Raw genomic sequence first — 19,120 nt, 5'->3', positions numbered from 1 at the left:
ATATTGTACGATCTCTAATGCAAAAAGCCTTTAAATTGGACAACTATTATAACGATCTATCCCAATTCAAAACGATATTTGCTGAATCAAAGAGTTTTTCACAGATCGTGATCAGAAAGAGAATTCGGAAACAATATTTTATTTAATAAACTACTACAATACCGTTATAAAGACCAATTTTCTTTTCAAAAGTCACAAATTTGAAACTCTAAACTCAAAAAACTTTATAAAAATGGAAATGGAGTTTAGCTCTGCTTTAAAATGATTTATCTTCTTTTTTGTTATCTAAATTTGAATAAAAAACTTAGCAGAATCAGAAATAGGAAATTACTAAACAATACTAGCTACTTATTGTTAGTCTGTTGTTAGTCAATGTGACCTCCTATAAATTTAATTTTCTCACATATTTTTTTTTTGTACTTAATTGCATGGTCACTTTTGCCCGTCTTGTCCCACCCTCCCTCTCCAATGGGAGGGTGGAGAGCATATCATGCAAAATACCTTCAATTATCAAAATTTATGCGACAATTAACACTTTGAACTCTTGTGTGTGTGTGTGTGTGTGAATGTCTTGAGGCTGGGCATGATTGGGTGTCCCGAGTCCGAGTCTCTGTCGCGGGCACAGTTCAATTGGAATTGTCTGTCTGGATGGCATGTTGCTTCATTGGAGGTTAGAACATTGTCTGGATGTAGGTAACTTTGGAATTCTGTTTTCAATAAAAAAAAAAAAAAACAAAAAGAAGAAAGAAAATATATATGCAATTGGAACACTTGTTGCATGTTTTCGGTCTGCCAATTTCTTGGCATGCAAATTTATTTCAATTGCATTTAATTTGTGCGGATTAGCAAATGTTTTTTTTTTTCCGTGATATGTCGGGAGGAGTGGGGGAGGAAGTAGAAAAGATGGAGCTAAGTTTATGTATGTATGTCATTTGTTTTTTAGGGCCAAGTGGGCGTCTGCATTTATTATTACAATTTATTTTATTGCCAATTGCCGAGTCGTTTTCAATTTGGTCACGTGATTTTGTGGCTTGAGAATAATTATAATTTGTGATAATTCTTGGGTACAAATATATGATATAGCTACATATAACTTAGAGAGAGAGTTCTGGTTCTGGCTCTGATAAAGGGGAGACTTTGCCCCATAAAGTATGCAAAACAAATTTACCTTCTTATAACATAAAAATGATATGTTCCAAAGATTATATCACAAGGTTGAGGAAAAGGTGAGTAATTGATTGAAAACAATAAATACTTTTTCAGCATATTGCATACTTCAAGGGGCAAAGTTCTATTGATCCGCCAATGCATTTATTGGGCTTTTTTTTTTTTTTTTTGATACATTTCAGTTACATATATGTAAATAAAACTTGCTTTGCTCTAGCTCTTACAGACATCAAAGTGTTCCGAACAGAAAGACAAATGGGCCGACTTGGGCTATATGTATCAACGAGGATCACCTATCGAGGATATTCATTAACATCTCGTATACTTCATGAGATTAGAAAAGCTTTCTTTAGCCTGTTATCGTAACTTTCCTTAACTTTCTTTCAATTAATAGCTTTTAATTCAGAGCTTTCCATACTTTTCCCTGTGATTGCGTATACGCCATGTTGCCATAAACTTTTGATCAATTAGGCTAGACGTGGCGTTAATTAACTGCAAATGCTTCTTAAACAAATGGTTTATTCAAATTGATAACTGTAATTAAGAAATTTACTTTTTGGCAACTTTTAGTGAAAGAAATTCTCAAAATTAATTAACAAAAATCTGCATACAGAAACCGCTAAAAAACCAATGAAAATTAGTAATATATTGCTCAAATTTTCATTGTGAAATTGATTTCCCCCAAAAAGAAAATACTTTACTCAATTTTTTCTTTGTTTTCATCCCAAATCTAGTTCCCTTACCATCGCCTCGCATCGTTCTTTGTTCTTTGTTCTATGGCATTACAGCAATAATGTGGGTGGCATTCGGTTCCTGGTTCCTGGTGCTTCCTGCTTCCGCAATACAACAAACAAACACACAATTTCATCCACAAAATCCACAACTCGTAGGTCAGGTTCAAGTTCATGTCGCAAGAGAGTTTAATCAAAATGAGTTGAATGTGTCCCAAGTCGCATTAGAAATACCCTTTCGAGCCCTTATGGCCCTATTGGCCAGCAGCATTAAGACCGCTCTTCTTGTTGGCCTTTATGAACATATTAGATATCAAGTTATTCATTATTTTTAGGATTTGTATTAGTCTGAAGTAAACATAGACAAAATGGAATCCTGTTGAAAGTTTCTTGGGATTAAATGTACTCTTCCTTTTGGTAAGTGTATGAGAAGTTCACTCAAAAATCTCTTTGTCTCGCATTCTGACTCTCAAACTCTCACACACACACACACACACAAACTTTGAGTGTGAGCAGGGACTCTCTTGCTTTTGCTCTCAATCTCATTCGCTCTTTCCCTCTCTTGCTCGTCAGGATCAACCCTCTGGTTTTCCCATCGTTTTTGGTCGACGCTTCGCAGCAGCCAGGAACCAAATGTCTCTTCTTCTTCTCTCCTTCCTCCTCTCTGCTTCTTCGCACACCAACTTCGAACCCCTCATAAAATGCGTTTTATTTTTATGTATTTTGAGCAGAAAAAAGATATAAGCAAAAATGTTTCCTAGGAAGTTTCAAAATGCATTCTGTATGGGATTCAGATTCAGATTGAGGGTTGAGCACACCCAAACAGTGAGGGTTGTTTATTTGGTAGATGTGTGCGTGTGTGCGAGCGAGTGTGTAACATGTGGCACGTTGAAAATGTTGGAAATTTTTGTTTGGTTTCGAAAATTTCTTCTTCTTTTTCTAGAACGTCTGGCTTTTGCCTATTTTCAGCATACGGTCTGCCGTTTTTCCCCATTTCCACATTGTTTCCATTTATACACACACACACAGACACACACACAGACAGACATAAATACAAATGTAAGCATTTGAGTTTTTGAAAATTCTCATGCGACTCATGACACTGACCTTGAAGCAGCTGCTTCAATTCGATTTTCAGTGTTTAACACCTTTGACTAAAAAGAAGAAGAAGAAAAAAAACTGAAAAAAATAAACATTAATTGTTAAACACAATAAACATTTTTCTATCTGTTCCCCTTAGAATCTATCAGCAAAATGTTAATGACCTTTCGCTTCAAAATACTCAGAAACTAAATATAATATATATGTATATGTAGATTCATTTACATAATACCCACGTAATTCTGATTATCAGCAAATAACAAATTTCCTCATTGTAACTAAGTGTTGCAACAGATAATGAACTAGGCAGACGCCTATACTATACCAAAATTTAAAAATTTGTTGAGTTTCTTTTATGAAAACTAATGTAAACCCTCTCGATCTCAAAAAGTTATATGTGGTTCTTGATTAATATGTTTGAAATGAAATTTTAAAGGGTATAACCAATTCGTTGCGACTAAAAGGGCTAACGTCAGTCCCTCTGGTTATTAGTTTTGTTTGCTCAAAACTTGTCAATAAATTTGCTCAAACACTTAAAACACTACTCAACAGTTGTATTAACCCTAAGTACAAAGCAAAACGAGTTGCTAAGCTTTTAAGTGTTTTTTTTTTTTCTAATAATGGTGATTGATGATGTATTTATCATTAAAGATCTTGTAGAAATCTGTTAATATAATAAAACAAAAAAGTAGAGAGTAAAAAGGGCAGATTTTAAAGATATGGCAACTCTGAATTTATCGAAAAATAATTATCGAAATTTTCCCATTCTTAGATCTACATGCAAAAGAAGAAGACGATGAGAAAAAAAAGGGGGAGGCCATTGACATTGCCAATTAACCAGAGGACTTTATATACCAATCATACATACTATTTTTGCCGACAACAACGACATCGACGACGATGACAATGTCATAAAAGTCAATTGAAAGTGTGTGTGTGTGTGTGTGAGTGTGTGTGTGAGAGTTAAGAGAGATCAGAAAAAATTTGAAAAGATTGCCCGAATTGGAATGTGACACCCGTAAAATGATAATGATAAGAGGTCCAAGCCATCATCTCTAGTCATGATTAGAATTGAGTCGCTGTTTACGAAGGGTACTTACATACGTACGTATGTATGTATGTATAAGTGATCTCGATTTCTGTGGTTTTGTCTCTTCTAGATTTTGTTTGCGTCTCGCAACTCGTCTCGCTTCATTTCATCTCAAATTAGTGCCGCATGTGGCAAATGATAGCGCCTCAAGGCGTTTTCAATTGAGACAATTACGCAATCGCAATAGTTTTTGGACTCTCTGTAGGCGATGTGTGGTGGTCCATAATTGTACAAGCCTAAATTTACCGACATCCATATGAACATATGTACATATATAGTAGATATGTACATGGCACAGGTTGATCATCATTGACGTTTAATCAAGAGCTTGGAGGATTAAGAGCTTTGCCAATTATAAATGACAAAATCAATTTCAATTGATCGATGCCGTCCATACGCCCCGTTGGCCGTCCCCTTCCCCATTATAGAAATATCTGGGTCACAGATTGTAAGAGAAACTGTTTGGTTTTGTTTTTGAGGCACTTTACTATTAAACTTTAAGATCAACTTATTAAGGTATACGAAAAAAAAAAAAAGTAAAATATATAATTATTTATAGAGATTTATATGTATTTGTTTAATCATAGAGAAACAAAGCATCTTCTTTGTTTACTTTACAAAGCTATGTTGTGTGTGTGTGTGTGTGTGTGTGTGTGTTGCTCTGGCTAACACGCTCTCTCTCTCTCTCTGTCTTTGCTGTCGATGTCATGTTTATGCTCAGCGTTGCCAGATAGTTGCCATAAGTAACGCCACACCCCAACTTAAGCTTGTGTAGAGTGTTGTCGCTGTCAGCTGATTTGTGCCATTGCAGCCATCTGTATCGCATGTATAGATACAACTGCGATATTCCATGCGATCGCCCTTGTTTTTCACATAATCACAATAATTGCCCAAATCCTTGGAGCTGCAGAAACGTTTTGCCCCAATCCCGCCCTCAAAGCGTCCCACATGCTTCACACAAAATGTGGCACCATGCACACTGGAACAATTCTGCGGCACTATATCCGGCTGATCGAAACGTTCGAACCATTCGCCACACTGGAATGGGTTAACAGTATCGCTGGCATCGCACACATAACACTCGATGGCATTGCAGGTATTAATAAATAATAATAGACAAATCAATGAGCCAATATAAAATGTGAACTGTGTGGATGACATTTTGGACGGACTGGATTGGATTGGATGGATTGGTTGATTGATTGCACAACACACAATGTTGTTATTGTTTGTTTTCGGTTGCCCTGTCTATCTATCTATCTATGTCGATTGAGCGTAACAACAAAAACAACAACAACAATAAAACGTGGGCTCAAAGAGAGAGTAGTAAATTTAGTCTCGGCGTCGTCAGCCAAATGCCAAGTGTATACTGAAATGCTCTGTGTTTTTTTCACCTTCATTTCTGTTTCATTTCCACACAAGCCACAAGTGCTGCTGAGCAATGTGTAGGGAGAGCGAGACGGAGAGAGAGAGAGAGACCCAGTCCGCAGAGCCGCTAAGCAAGCTGAATGAGAGAGAAAAAGGCCTAGGCCTAGCTTCCAAAAAAAAAAAAAAACAAAAACTTCAGTTAACTCTCTCGTGCTCTGACTCGCTCTCTCTCTCTCTCTGTCTTTGGCTAGTTGCTAGGTAACATTTAGCCTCTAGAAAATTTCATCCTTGATGCCTGCTAGATGTTTATCGTTATCGTTAGCCGATTAATGACTATCGTATATCGGTTATTAACTGGATGTTGTTGTTGTTGTTGTTGGTTGTGTTGGCAGCAGCAGCAACAGGTCCACCAAAGTCTAACGTGACTCAAAATATAAAAAAGAAAAGAAGACCAAAACCATTCTGTCTGAGTGTTTTTTGATTGGAATTTCATTTGAAGTGGGCAAAGGGGAACGAGTAGGGAGGTCTAAAGCCAAACATCTTGCCTTTTGTATGTGTAGGTACATACATATCCACCTTTACTGACTTACCAACACACATACCAAACGAGGGCATTCAACTTCAACGGGCAACGAAACAAAGCGAAAGCCACTTTTTCTTCAGTTTTCAGTTGTTTTTGTTGGCCAGAACCAGCTAACAACCAACCAGACGTTAAACGAGAACCCAGGCCATTAGAGAGCAACTGAAGACACCCAAGCTTGGCATTGTCAACCGATCCATAGCCATCCAAAAGCCCAGCCTGGTATTAAACCACAAGTTTTTCTTTATATGTACATACATACAAATCGACAATATGGTGTTTTTTTTCCTCCTCTTCTTCTACAACTTTGCTTTTTATGCTTCATTACCAACTTGGTAAGTTGGTAACTTGGTTCGAGCCATGAAATGAAACAACAACCAAAGAGAATTTCACAATCTTTGCCTATATACATATGTATGTCTATACATACTTGTGAATCAGACACAGTCTTCTCTCGAAGTGTCTAAAGCACTTATATGTGCTCCTCTTCTATTACCTACCCCCCTCACCATTCCTTTACCTATTCACGACAATGATCTTTATTAGATTTTTAACAACCAGAGACACAATGTCTTGTTCATAGTTCATGAAATGAATTCTAAATACAAATGTCAACGAAATGTATGTATGTGTGTATTTCATTTGATGTTTGTTTTCGAACATCATTTATTTGAGTGTTTCGGGTTCTTTACCCTGTTTTTAGTTTAGGCTATTAGCATGCTTAACTAACTTCACATTAGTCATGTATGTATATTGCGTTTAATTTGGAGCTCATTTCGTCACACATTCCTGAAGGTTCTCCGAAAAAGCCCCGGAACGTGTTTAGGATCGTTTTCGGAGCATTCGAGATACTTTCCAACACCTTTGCCTTAGACAAGATGAATCTTTCTTGTTAACCCAGATTCATTTCCTCTCTTCAAGCGTTTCTTGGGCGGTCACAACACAGAAGAAGAAGACGAAAAAGATGAATGTCCTGTGCTGACTACGTGACGAAGGCAACGATCTTCCCATAGTATGTTTGTGTTTGGCTTGGGTTTATTTAAAGAACCGTTTACCTAATTACACATACATATGTATGTACATATGTACATATATAAGGTATGTACAGTAAAATCTAGATATAATTGTCAAAGGGATGTTTGACCATTGCAAGAGTTTTTACTGTATGTTGTGTTTTTAACCCACCCCTCATTGTCCCCTTTGTACTTTTTTCAGTGTTCTTGTTGTTGATCTTTTGCATTTGCTGGACTGCAAGCGAGCCATGTTGCACTCAAATGAGAAAGATTTTGTCGCTCTCTCGCTCTCTCTCTCTCCATCTGTCAGCGTCTCATTTAAGGAAGCTGCATACACATTTACGTCCCTCTCCCATAAACTGCACACATACCAAAATAGGAAACAGACAACCAAAAGGAAGTTGCAAAAACAGCAGCAGCTGCTGTTTAGCGAGAGAGACAGCAAGAGAGAGGGTGAGCCTTGAGTGAAATTTGTATGCGTTTTATATACAATATATATGTATGTACATATGTATGTATGTATGTACTTTTTTTTTTTTTTTGGTTGTAAATGTCCCAAATTAAGGAATGCAATCCCGAAAAACGAACACGCACACGCGCGCGCACGCACACATAAATCAATGTCCCAGTCATGTTGCATGCACCCGCGCACGTAGCACACACACACACACACACACACAAACACTCTGAGAGGAGAGATATCGATATCTTCACATCACTTCTACCTGTGAGAAAGAGGAAGATAGAGAATACTGAGAGTATCAAGACAAACGTGACACGTTCCAAGTGAAAGGAACACACAAACACACGAAATAAACTTAAGATCTTGTTTCTCATGTCTTTGCGTGAGTTTTTTTTAACTTTTTGGTAATGACAACGCACTTAACTTTATTTTGTAGTTTCCCCATCCTCCTCCGCGCTTCCATCTTCCTTCGTTATATAAAAATGCGCAGTTGGTTATGGCCACCATAAAAAACTGAACCAGTCTAAAAAGAAGAAAAACACGAGCTCACCACATGACATTTACCTTGGCTCTACATAGGGGCCAAGACGGATCGGACCAAATATCCAAGTTAAGGGCCAAATTGGTAAGGCAAAACCTTATAAATTGTGGCCAGAAATGCGGTTACCCCCACACACACACATACATACATACATACATATACATAACTGTAATTTGAGATTTTGCTTGATTAACTGATACAATGGCTAAATGACTAAATGTACGAGAATGGGGAGAGATTCAATAGTCTTTTTTGCAGTTATTAAAATCTACAGTTGAGCTTACCTATAAGCAAAAAGTTCCTTCTTACAAAAGAGTAATTAAAAAAAATGAGAGCATAGTTTTGGGGGGCAAAGTCAGAACAGAAAGGACGTCATCTTAGAGAACTTTAGTGGCAAATGTGTTAAAGATTTTGCTCTCAATTTTAAGAGCCTTTTTTTCAATCAACCCTCGTGTTTCTTGACGAAAGATACTTTCATTTGTGGTATGCATTAATACCTCATGTCATGGTTAATTGTGGTGTTCAATGCAATACAGAATGTTATCATTTAACCAAGCAAGCTCAAGGAGGGCTCAGCCCATTACAGCCCAGAAAAGAGAATAATATTATGTATGTACACATGTATGTAGATTTTCCTTTGATCATTATGTATTCACTACACGAAAAGTCACTCGACCATGTTGCGGCTTTCTTGTAGGTCATTAATTGGGCGACTCCCAGAGAATATAATGAAAAGAAACTTTGAAAAATTGAACAAAAGCCAAAAGAAAGAAACACAAAAAAAAAACCAACACCATTTAAATTTTTTTAACTTGAGGCGGAATGGTGTGAGATTGTTGGGCGTTGGTGAAGAGAGAGGGTGGTAGAGGTGGGAGAGAGGGGGCAGGTCAAAAAAAGGCTTACCTTTCAAAATTGTTTTTTGTTTTCACTCTTACCAACAAAAAAAAGAGCTTATGCATTTTGGCCACTAAGTGGTAACATAGATGGGGCCCATTCACGTATTATATTACGTAATTTGTGGGGGAGTTACGTTACAGAAGACAAAGAGTGGCTTGGTCAGGGCGTTATGTAGAAACTGTCCTCAGAATCGTTCTTTTACGTCACAGTCCAGAGCGGAAGAAGAAGAGGAAAATGTTTTAATCGCTTTCTACTTACTTCATTTAATCTTAATAATATTCGAAAGATCTCTCTTCTGTCAAATGGGTAAGGGTATAGACAGGGTCTAAGAAGAAACGAGCACACAAGAACTGAAATTCGAAACATTAAAAAAGAATCAGTTAACCTCCTCCTACTCCCCCTTCTCCTCCTCCTCGAGCAACAGCTCCAAAAAACAAAAGCCCACACGAAGTAAAAGAAAAAGTCAAGTAATCAAAAAAAAACAAAAACCCTTGAAAATTATGCCTCAACTCTGGCTGAAGCAAGCTCTAACAAGAACCAAAAATCAACAATTCACACGCAGACATTTGTGCGATCATTTTAATTTAAGCTTTAATTTAATTTAAATAAACTAAATATTTGCTGGCTTGGCAATTTCATCTTAAAACCCGCTCAAAGCTGCCAACTCAAACCAAATCAAAACCAACTCAAAGTCAAAGACACTCAACTCTCTCAGTGCCAGTCGCAGTCTCTCTCTCACTATCTCTCTCTTTGTGTGTTGGCGGTGGCTGCATTTGAGAGCAACAGCGGGCATACAAATTGGAGTGAAATATCGCCAGGCACCAACAAGTAAAGAGAGCGAGCGAGCGAGCGAGCGCGAGTTAGGTTAGAAAAAAAAAAGCAAGGCTTGACTGAACCTGAGCGCTTTTTACACCACTTTCTGCCTCTGCCTCTGTCTCTGAGGTATCTGAGTATCTGAGTTTGAGTCTGACTAAAACGAAACAAAATTTAAGCGACAGTCCGAGCAGCGTCTCCACGCCGTCGAACAACGGCGCTCGAACTCGAAAATAATTCAACTTCTGTGCGTTTCGCATTTGTATTTCAAAAAAAATATATATAGTTTGTTTTTTTTTTTTTTTGTTTGGATTATAGTTTTTTGTTTTTCGTACGTTATTTCTTGTGACAGATAGAGAGATACAATCATCAGCTGCTGCTGCCGCTGCTGCTGCTCTTACCGCTGCTGCTGTTGCTGCTGCTGTAGCTGTAGGCTGCGGTTGCTGTTACTGTGTTTCTCCATTCTTATTTTTAGTTGTATGTGGAGAGCGCGCGGCAAATTCTAAGTTTATTTGAATTTTCTGATTTTAGTTGCGCGTGTTTGGCTGCAGCGACTGCAACGACGCGCGCGCTTACAAACCCCCCACACACACACTACAACAACAACAATAATAACAATAACAACAAAAGAGACAAAAAGAACATAAAGCGGCATACCTATTTCTATTAGTTTATTTTTGGTTTTGGTTTGGTTTGAAGTTTTTTTTTTTTTTTTTGTTCTTTTGAGCTGCAACTAAAAAAACATTTAAGAACCTGTTCTAGCAGAACTTACAGCCTCTTGGACTGTGTCTCGGTCTCTCTACGTGTGTGTGTGTGTGTCGGTGAGACGGAGTGTGGGTGTGTGTGTTTGAGTGTTTGCATGTGCCTATGCAAATTCATCAACAACAACGACGAAGACGCCGCACTGCAGCACCTCCTGGCAGCTGATTTTTCGGCAAAACAACAACAACAACAGTAAGGCGCTCATCCCTAATCATCAAGAAGCAGAAAGAAGAGCAAGAAGAAAGGCAAAAAGCAGCTAACGGATTTCGAGTAAGTCAAAAATCATAAACAACCAAAAAAAAATTAACACCTGATCAAAAAAAAAAAAAAAAAATATAGCTCAAGAGCTAGAAAGAGAGTGAAAGAGAGAGAGAGAGAGACATCTCGATCATCATAGTGAGATGAGCTGAGAACATTTTTTTTGTCATTTTAATCCATCAAATTAAAAGATTCAATATGATTTGCTTTTATGTTTATAACCTTGAGATTAAATTTGATTAGCTACGATCAAATTCTAGAAAATTGAAATTCCAAATTGCTGTCAATTGCTTTTGCAACTAAAATTAACAACAACAAGACAAAGATTTGAATAACATTTTAACTTTCAAACGACGACAAGAGATAAATAATTTCAAAAAATCTTTCATCTTTTTAACTTCTTAGTAAACATATCTTGATCTTAGATATATCAAGAAAAAGTATAAAATTTATCTATGGGTCACCACATGGCACCATGGCAACTCTATATCTGTCTATCTAATTAGCATATCTCTCTCTGTCTCACTCTCTCTCTCTCTCTCGGCATTCCTATGCTTTCTCTTTAAGCCTTTTTTTTGAGGGGGATAGGGAAAAGAAGGTTTCTGTTACCAAAGAATACTTTTTGGTAAGTTTCTTCCTTCTCTCATATTTCCATGTTTCTTATCTGTCTATAAATATCAAGTAATTTATGAATCGCTTAAAACTAAACCTAAACCTCTTTCGATGTCTCCTTTCTCCTTCCATATTCTCTCTACCTTTCATTCTTATCTGAATGTATTTCCCATTCTTTCTGACTCAAAAACAGAAGGACAACTAGATCTTGGCACAAAGTGTTGAGATTAAGCTCAAGGGGAGAGAATATCCAATGAAGGTGCCTTTCATCACATTTATGTCGCGTCGAGTCCCTTACAAGTCCCCCCACTGTCTCTCCCCCTATGCCACTGCTCATTGGACTAGGAGAAGAACTATTTATCTTACTATTTTCCATCTTCAACGTTGTATTGTTTTATGTTTTTCCATTTAATAGTTCTCTAATTACAAACCATTTTGTTTTCATCTACTTTAATGTTTTTTTTTTCTTTCTAATGTTTATTTTTTAATATTTTTCATGATCTCTCAAGATTTCATCATCCACTGCCCACCTTCCTCCTTGCGTCCCATAAACTTTTTGTTTTTAAGCCTTTCCGTTTTGGAAACTTGAGCTTTTGATTATCTTTAGAAGTTACCGCATTTGGGGAGATCTCGCCCCCATTGTAGGTGGCGAAGGTGGAACCCCCTTTGTATTTTTCCCATCCATCAATTTTTTGCCCTCAAAACGGAAATGGTCAATTTAAACAAGGCGCATTGTTCGAAAGAACCGGGGAGAAGGAGAGAGACATAGAGAAAAAGGTTTATGTTTAAAGAAAAAGTTTATAGAACTTCAATTACTGTATCCCAAGAACATTGTCTACACATCAAACTGGAAAAAGACTTATTCGAAGAAAGATGAATAAATACAGAGAGAGAGAGAGAGGAAAATGGAGAGGGAGAGACGGAGGAAACATGTATAGAGAGAACAATCTCATAGCTACAAACATAGTTAGAATAGTTAGTAGTATGACTATATTCTTGTTTCTCTCTCTCTCTCTTTTAACAAGAACCGATTACACACACACACACACTTACACACTCGAACAGACAATGCAAGGGCAATTTCCGCTTGAAAGTGCAGCTGCTTAACAACCAAAAAAAATATATATAAAACAAAACCAACTAACAAAACCACAAGGTACTCCAGAACTTAAACCAGACCGAGACCGTAATTAAGTACAATTTGTTTTACCATGCACCCAAGAGGGTGAAATGGTATATTAAAGTTGTCAAAATGTATGTAACAGGCCAGAGGAATTGCTTTCACTTTCATAAGGATCAGCGAGAACACTCGAGTCCATTCGCCTATGTTCGCCTGTCTGTCCGTCTGTGTAAACATTTAAAACTTGAAGACTACATGAGCTAGAGCCATCAAATTTGTTATGATGACTCTAAACATATGTAAGCTGATCGAGATTGTTTTAAAACTAAACTACCTAATGTTTCTGACGTCATACAAATATTGAAACATTTGTGTTCTCGAAAGATTTATGTTAAGGTTAAAGCTCAAATTGCCAATGGCCAAGTTTAGTGCACTATTTTGTCCCGCTCACGTAAATGGCATTAACACGAACAGCAAAATAAGTGACATTTGTTTGTCAAACAAACAATCTAAAACAAAATATATGAAAATGCATAGCAATTGCAATTTGCACAACAACAAAATTACACTTGATACCCTATATAGATATGGGGTATATAACTGATTGATATGTTCTTTGTTAAGCTAGGCAAAATACTTAAACCTAAACTCAAACCGAATTGTTTCTCTCCCTCTCTAGCTCCATTCATTCAAGAGAGTATTTTAGGTTTAGGGTATCTCGTCGAGTCGCTCAATCGAATTGTATATTTGGTTTCATGTTCCCTGTTCCATGGCCTTGGCAATGAAAAAATTTGCCAGCATTTTATGGCGCATTTATGCACAAGTTCAGTGGGCGGTAGACGAGAAGGGTTAAAGGGGGCGGAAAGACAGAAAGGTTTTTGGTGGAGCAGAATGAAGTGGCAGCCATTGTTGTTGTTGTTGTTGTTGCCAGTGGCCAACGAAGCGTGGGGCAAGATGACGAGAAGAGTGAGAGAGAGGAAGCAAGTGACAGGGGGGTAGACGGATGGTGGAAGGTTGGCAATGGCATAAACTACGCATTAACTCAATGTCCTTTTTGTTTGTTTGTGTCTTATTACGTCTTCTAAATGAAAATTTGAAATGTAGATCCAAAGGGCTGACTGTACTTTTTAGTTTTCGATAATAAAATAGTTATCGATTGGAAAAGAATTTCAGAGATATTTACTCATACAGTCGATTACAGACTCTTAAGTAGACTACAAAGAGTTTGTTGCAGAAAGAGATTAATCACATGAAGAATCTATATAGTAGAAACGCTAAAATCGCTCTAAATTCGTTTTCGCAACGTTTTCAAACATTAAATGAAATAACTTTAAGTAGATTACGATAAGAAAATCGCCTAAATTGCAATTAAAAGCCTAGTAAACTAATTTTCCATTAAAAAACATCGTAATTTTTTTGAATATCGTAAAAGTTTTGAATATCGTAAGTCTTTTGAATGTCGAAAAATGACTAGCAATTCAAATGGCATTAGCAAACAAGCAAACCAGCTAACTACAATAGACTAATTTTCGAATATCGTAAGAATAGAACGCTTTTAAGTGGCGCTAGAGTCAACCCAAGACACCCAATCGTTAGTAATTGCAGACGAGTGCATTGCACTCCAAGACCCCAAAGATCAGAGACACAAAGATGACGACAACTGAACAACATTTCAGCTCGATTCCGTTTCGTGGAGAAAAGCTTCAGTTTGATATTTAAATGGCGCATCAATTCGCTCCTGCATGTCTCTATGTGTGTGAGAGTGTGTGTGTGGCTTTAATTGAAATTGAAACTGTCTGCAGATTCTATTAGTTGATGTTGATTTATGAGGCAAAGAAAAACGTGGAAACGAACCTCCAACAGCTCCCAAGCTACTATTGAATGGAAAAATTGAACTTTGTACACATTTTTACACAAATTCTTCGGTAAACTTCAATTGAGGGCAAAACGACCGACATTCGATACGACATTTTTTTTCATCTTTTCTACTTTTCAATCACCGAAATGTGTACATTATTGGTACCTGAACCCTGAGAGGCAATTACCGATACCATATGAAATATGTCGTCCACTTAACTAGCATTTTATTTGCCATTTGTCTCTCTATTTTTAAACTTTATCTTATTGTTGTTTGTTTGTTGTCTATTTCCAGTTGATATGCATCGGCGGCTGCGTTGTGTCATTGGGAACAAGAATAAGAACAAGAAGAAATTAAAAGAATACGCCACGTAGAATTCAAAAATTTGAATTGAATTTACCACTGCCCGGAATTAAAGCATCCGCAGCAAAGCAACGCGTGAGATAAGTGAGAGAAAGAAACGAGAAATAAACTCTCCATATAGAGATATATACATATACATACATATACTTTGTGACGATTGTAATTGAGTAGTGTGCCAACAAGATGTATAAGCTATTGGGCAGCCTGAAGAGCTACCTTAAGTGGCAGGACATACAAACGGATAATGCCGTCTTTCGCTTGCATAATTCATTCACCACGGTCCTGTTGCTTACATGCAGTCTAATCATAACTGCCACACAGTATGTGGGCCAACCGATTAGCTGCATTGTCAGCGGAGTGCCGCCGCATGTGGTGAATACCTTTTGCTGGATTCATAGTACATTTACCATGCCGGATGCATTCCGTCGACAGGTAAGTTTGAAAACAACAGAAAACCCACACACACACAAGGGATAAAACCCAGCATCAAGAGTATTTCCGTTTTGATTCTGATCCCTCTCTTTCTGTCTGCATAATAGAGACGATCAAGACTCTATATCGCATGTCAGTCAGAGTCAGTTGGTAGGTAAAGGTAGGTAGGTAGGTAGGTAGTTATGCTGGGCACGTCCGGCCCTTTTTTTCCATCGTCTTCCAGATGCGTAATTTATGCTCAAGGGCCATAAAGCAATTATAAACTGGGCGTTGTCCCTGTCCATGCACCGATTTAACTACATATATATATATATGTACATATATATTGCGAAATGAAGTTTCGACAACATAAAATTGAATTCCCCGCGGGAAGTGAGTAAAGCTCAGCAGTTTATTGAGAGGGTGGCAGAGGGGGGATACGATGTGTTGTTTACCTCCTCCACTTACCCCTGCACCCCTTCTACTTGCTCCTCATCATCCATCATGTCTCACATTTCAGATGAGGGCAAACCAAACAGAACAGACCACAAAGAAAAATATAAATCGAATCAAACAAAACATTATAATAAACAATAGTTTGTTTTTTTTTTTTGCTGAATTCTCTGAAAAGTTTTGATTTCTTTTCAAGATCGCAATGGGGGGGGGAGAGGAACACAATACAAACATAAAGATTATTAGTTATTGATCAACAAGAAATCTAATAGATTGAATGATTATTGTTAGTGACTTGTTTTAAATAGATTCAGTGATTCGATCTCAAGCTTTAATCAACCAAATTTGTCACTATAATCGAGATAATCTTCAAACTGGAACTCATAGAGTGTCCCTTTGGGGGTAAAGACTGTACCTGCTCTTTTGTTAGTAACTGTAGTAGCTTTACTTAAGCAAAAGTTCAACGAAAATTTCACATATGAATACAAATTCAAAGCACTTTAAACTTAGTTATAGTTCATTTGACTAGATCAAAAATTAAGTCTTTGAATTCCAATTTAATGTTGGAAACTAAAATAAGTAGCTCTACTTGGCCAAACATTTTAGTTCAATCCTAAATTTAGGTAAATTAAATTAGCAAAAAGTTCGAAAACGAACTTCTAGAGTGACCCTTTGGTGGTGGTGACTGTACTTGAAACAGATAAGTGAAACAGAAACCCAAACTCATTATCAAAACACACAAACTTGAATCCAAAGTGATTGTTGGATTTGTTATTTGCTTGAAAATTCGACATGAAAATCAATTCATTATTATTTTTATTGACTTTTTGCAGGTTGGACGCGAAGTCGCCCATCCCGGTGTGGCCAATGATTTTGATGACGAAGATGCCAAGAAATATTATACTTACTATCAATGGGTTTGCTTTGTGCTCTTCTTTCAGGTAAGTGTCAGAGAAGAGAACAGGCTGAAGAAATTGGACACAATTGGATGGATGGGAGAAAGCGATAGAGAGAGAATATTTCAGTGGGAATCCGCTCCAATTAAGCTTAATTGAATGATGCGTAGATCTGAGGGAGAAGTGAAGTTTTGTTTGAGGTTCATTGTGGGTTGGGGGAATATAGAAACAGATATACATATGTACATATGTACGTATAGTTATGGGTCAATGTATTTTACTCAATCTAGCATATGATTGTGTGTTTGTTGCGCCACTGAAACGGGGGGACAAGCCGTAAACAAACCCACAACTTGTGAAATACCAAATATTATTAATTATATGCTAAAAGCCAACAACAAATATGTATATACGTCACACAAGTGTCAATAGTTATAAACAATTGTTGCCACACACGGGGGCATTCTGTAACTAACTAAGTAATCAATTGATGAGGCAAATCAAGATCGTAAGACAACAAGGAAACTCGCATAGGAGCTTAACTTTCGAATTGATTTGATAAGTTTTTCGAATATAACTCACATCTTTCTAACTATAAAGAAATGAATAGGAAAAGATTCTTATTTAGGTCTGTATTCACTTCTGAACAGATCTATAATTTCATTCAATTTATAATCCAAGAACAGATCTCATATCCGAATCCGACAAGAATGGCCCTAATACTCTTTATAAGGTTCTGATGCTCACATTCCAATAATTGTTTTCTTTTCTTTTGTTCTTGTTCTTATCTAGGCCATGGCCTGTTATACACCCAAATTCTTATGGAACAAATTTGAGGGAGGACTCATGCGTATGATTGTTATGGGACTGAATATAACAATTTGCACACGCGAAGAAAAGGAAGCGAAACGCGATGCCCTACTTGATTATCTGATCAAGCATGTAAAGGTAACATACATACATATAACATTTAACTTTCTCTATATCTATTACTAATTCATTTTGATTGATGCAGCGTCATAAACTATATGCCATACGATATTGGGCATGCGAGGTATTGTGCTTTGTCAATATTATCGTACAAATGTATTTGATGAATCGTTTCTTTGATGGCGAATTCTTGTCGTATGGCACGAACATTATGAAATTATCGGATGTACCGCAAGAGCAGCGTGTCGATCCCATGGTGTATGTCTTTCCACGTGTCACCAAATGCATATTCCATAAATATGGTGCATCCGGCTCGCTCCAGAAGCATGACTCCCTATGCATTCTCCCCTTGAATATTGTCAATGAGAAGACCTATGTGTTTATATGGTTTTGGTATTGGATATTGCTTGTTCTACTCATCGGATTGATGGTATTCCGGTAAGTAATTGATTTTTGGAACCGGAGCCTTTTTATTTTTAATTGAATTTCCATTTGTTTTCTAGTGCCTGCATCATTTTCATGCCCAAGTTTAGACCTCGCCTATTGAATGCCCGCAATCGCATGATTTCGATTGATATTTGTCGCACTCTGTCACGACGATTAGATATTGGCGATTGGTGGCTTATCTATATGCTTGGACGTAACTTGGATCCGGCCATTTACAAAGATGTGATGGGTGAATTTGTCAAACAACTGGAGCCCTCCAAATTCGATCGGACCAAGTAGAAAGTAAAACAGAACGAGTAAAAAGAGAAAAACAAGCTGTATGTCCATCTAAACGAATGGCAGCTACCCTTTCGATGTCTCCAATTCTCCCCAATTCTTCATATATTATTTAGCGAAAATCATGACAATTCTCTACATCTCCCTCAGCCCTTTACTACCCATCCGCTCCTTACCCTAGTTCCCATAACAATTTCCATCACTTGAAATTTTAATATTTCAATTTTAATTTTTAATCAATGATCACAACTCGAATCGCTTGGCAGAATATAATATATACATATATACAATTTTTTTTTCACTACAAAATGGAAAATTAAAAATCGTATGGTTTTTTATATTTTCTTCTTAATTTTATAAAATGTAATTTAATTTCGTAGTATATATTTTATCACATATAAACAAACAACAAAAAAAAAAAAGGAAAAAAAAACGAAAGAAAAATAAACAAAAAATCAACTTTTTTTTATGAAATTAAGCTGAACCTATAAAGATGATGAAAATGTGCAAAGCTTCGTACATGCAAATATTATAAACAAAACAAACAAATATTGCTTTTGAGTCTTTCATACAAATATAATACAAATATCAATAAAAAAAAAAAGAAAGTAAAAAAAAGACAACAACAAAAAACTAGAAAATGGTTATATTAATTAAAAAATATATAACCATTTAACAGCTGAAAATGCTCTATGTTAAGTTTATTGTGTAGTTTTAGGCAAACAACAGAAAATTTACAAAAAAGTTTTCAGAACTTTTTTTGGATTTTGATAAAAATACAAAACAACTGGCGAAAAATCACTTGTTTCATTTCACAACAAAATATAAGAAAAAAAAAGCAATGGATTGTTAGAGGTTTTACCACTCACATAACATTTAACATGTATAAGACTTTACTCGATTCAAATAATAGATGAAGCGCGCCTTTTTATCGATTGGTTTACTTTCAAGTTATCGATAAGACGCGATC

General features: G+C 36.7%; 2 protein-coding genes across 3 annotated transcripts; one reads left to right on the top strand and one right to left on the bottom strand.

Annotated features, from left to right (window-relative positions):
- Positions 1 to 4,635: 4,635 nt before the first annotated feature.
- Positions 4,636 to 5,445, bottom strand: bou (boudin). The gene has a single exon (XM_068303080.1). The coding sequence runs from the start codon at positions 5,248 to 5,250 to the stop codon at positions 4,807 to 4,809; it is 444 nt and encodes a 147-aa protein (XP_068159181.1). The 5' UTR covers positions 5,251 to 5,445; the 3' UTR covers positions 4,636 to 4,806.
- A 4,458-nt stretch (positions 5,446 to 9,903) lies between these two features.
- ogre (optic ganglion reduced) lies at positions 9,904 to 18,948 on the top strand. Of its 2 annotated transcripts, none has more exons than XM_068303333.1 (7): positions 9,904 to 10,011; positions 10,296 to 10,796; positions 14,669 to 15,169; positions 16,435 to 16,542; positions 17,290 to 17,445; positions 17,513 to 17,865; positions 17,931 to 18,948. In XM_068303333.1, the coding sequence occupies exons 3-7, from the start codon at positions 14,921 to 14,923 to the stop codon at positions 18,151 to 18,153; spliced, it is 1,089 nt and encodes a 362-aa protein (XP_068159434.1). In that variant the 5' UTR covers positions 9,904 to 10,011; positions 10,296 to 10,796; positions 14,669 to 14,920; the 3' UTR covers positions 18,154 to 18,948. The 2 variants fall into 2 exon arrangements, with proteins under 2 accessions (XP_068159434.1, XP_068159435.1); XM_068303334.1 differs by having other exon boundaries at positions 9,955 to 10,095.
- Positions 18,949 to 19,120: the final 172 nt, after the last annotated feature.

This window comes from Drosophila tropicalis, unplaced genomic scaffold (genome assembly GCF_018151085.1).
Source record: "Drosophila tropicalis isolate 14030-0801.00 unplaced genomic scaffold, ASM1815108v1 contig_158, whole genome shotgun sequence".
In the NCBI taxonomy this organism is placed as follows: Eukaryota; Metazoa; Arthropoda; class Insecta; order Diptera; family Drosophilidae; genus Drosophila; species Drosophila tropicalis.
This window is presented reverse-complemented; position numbering and strand designations above follow the sequence as displayed.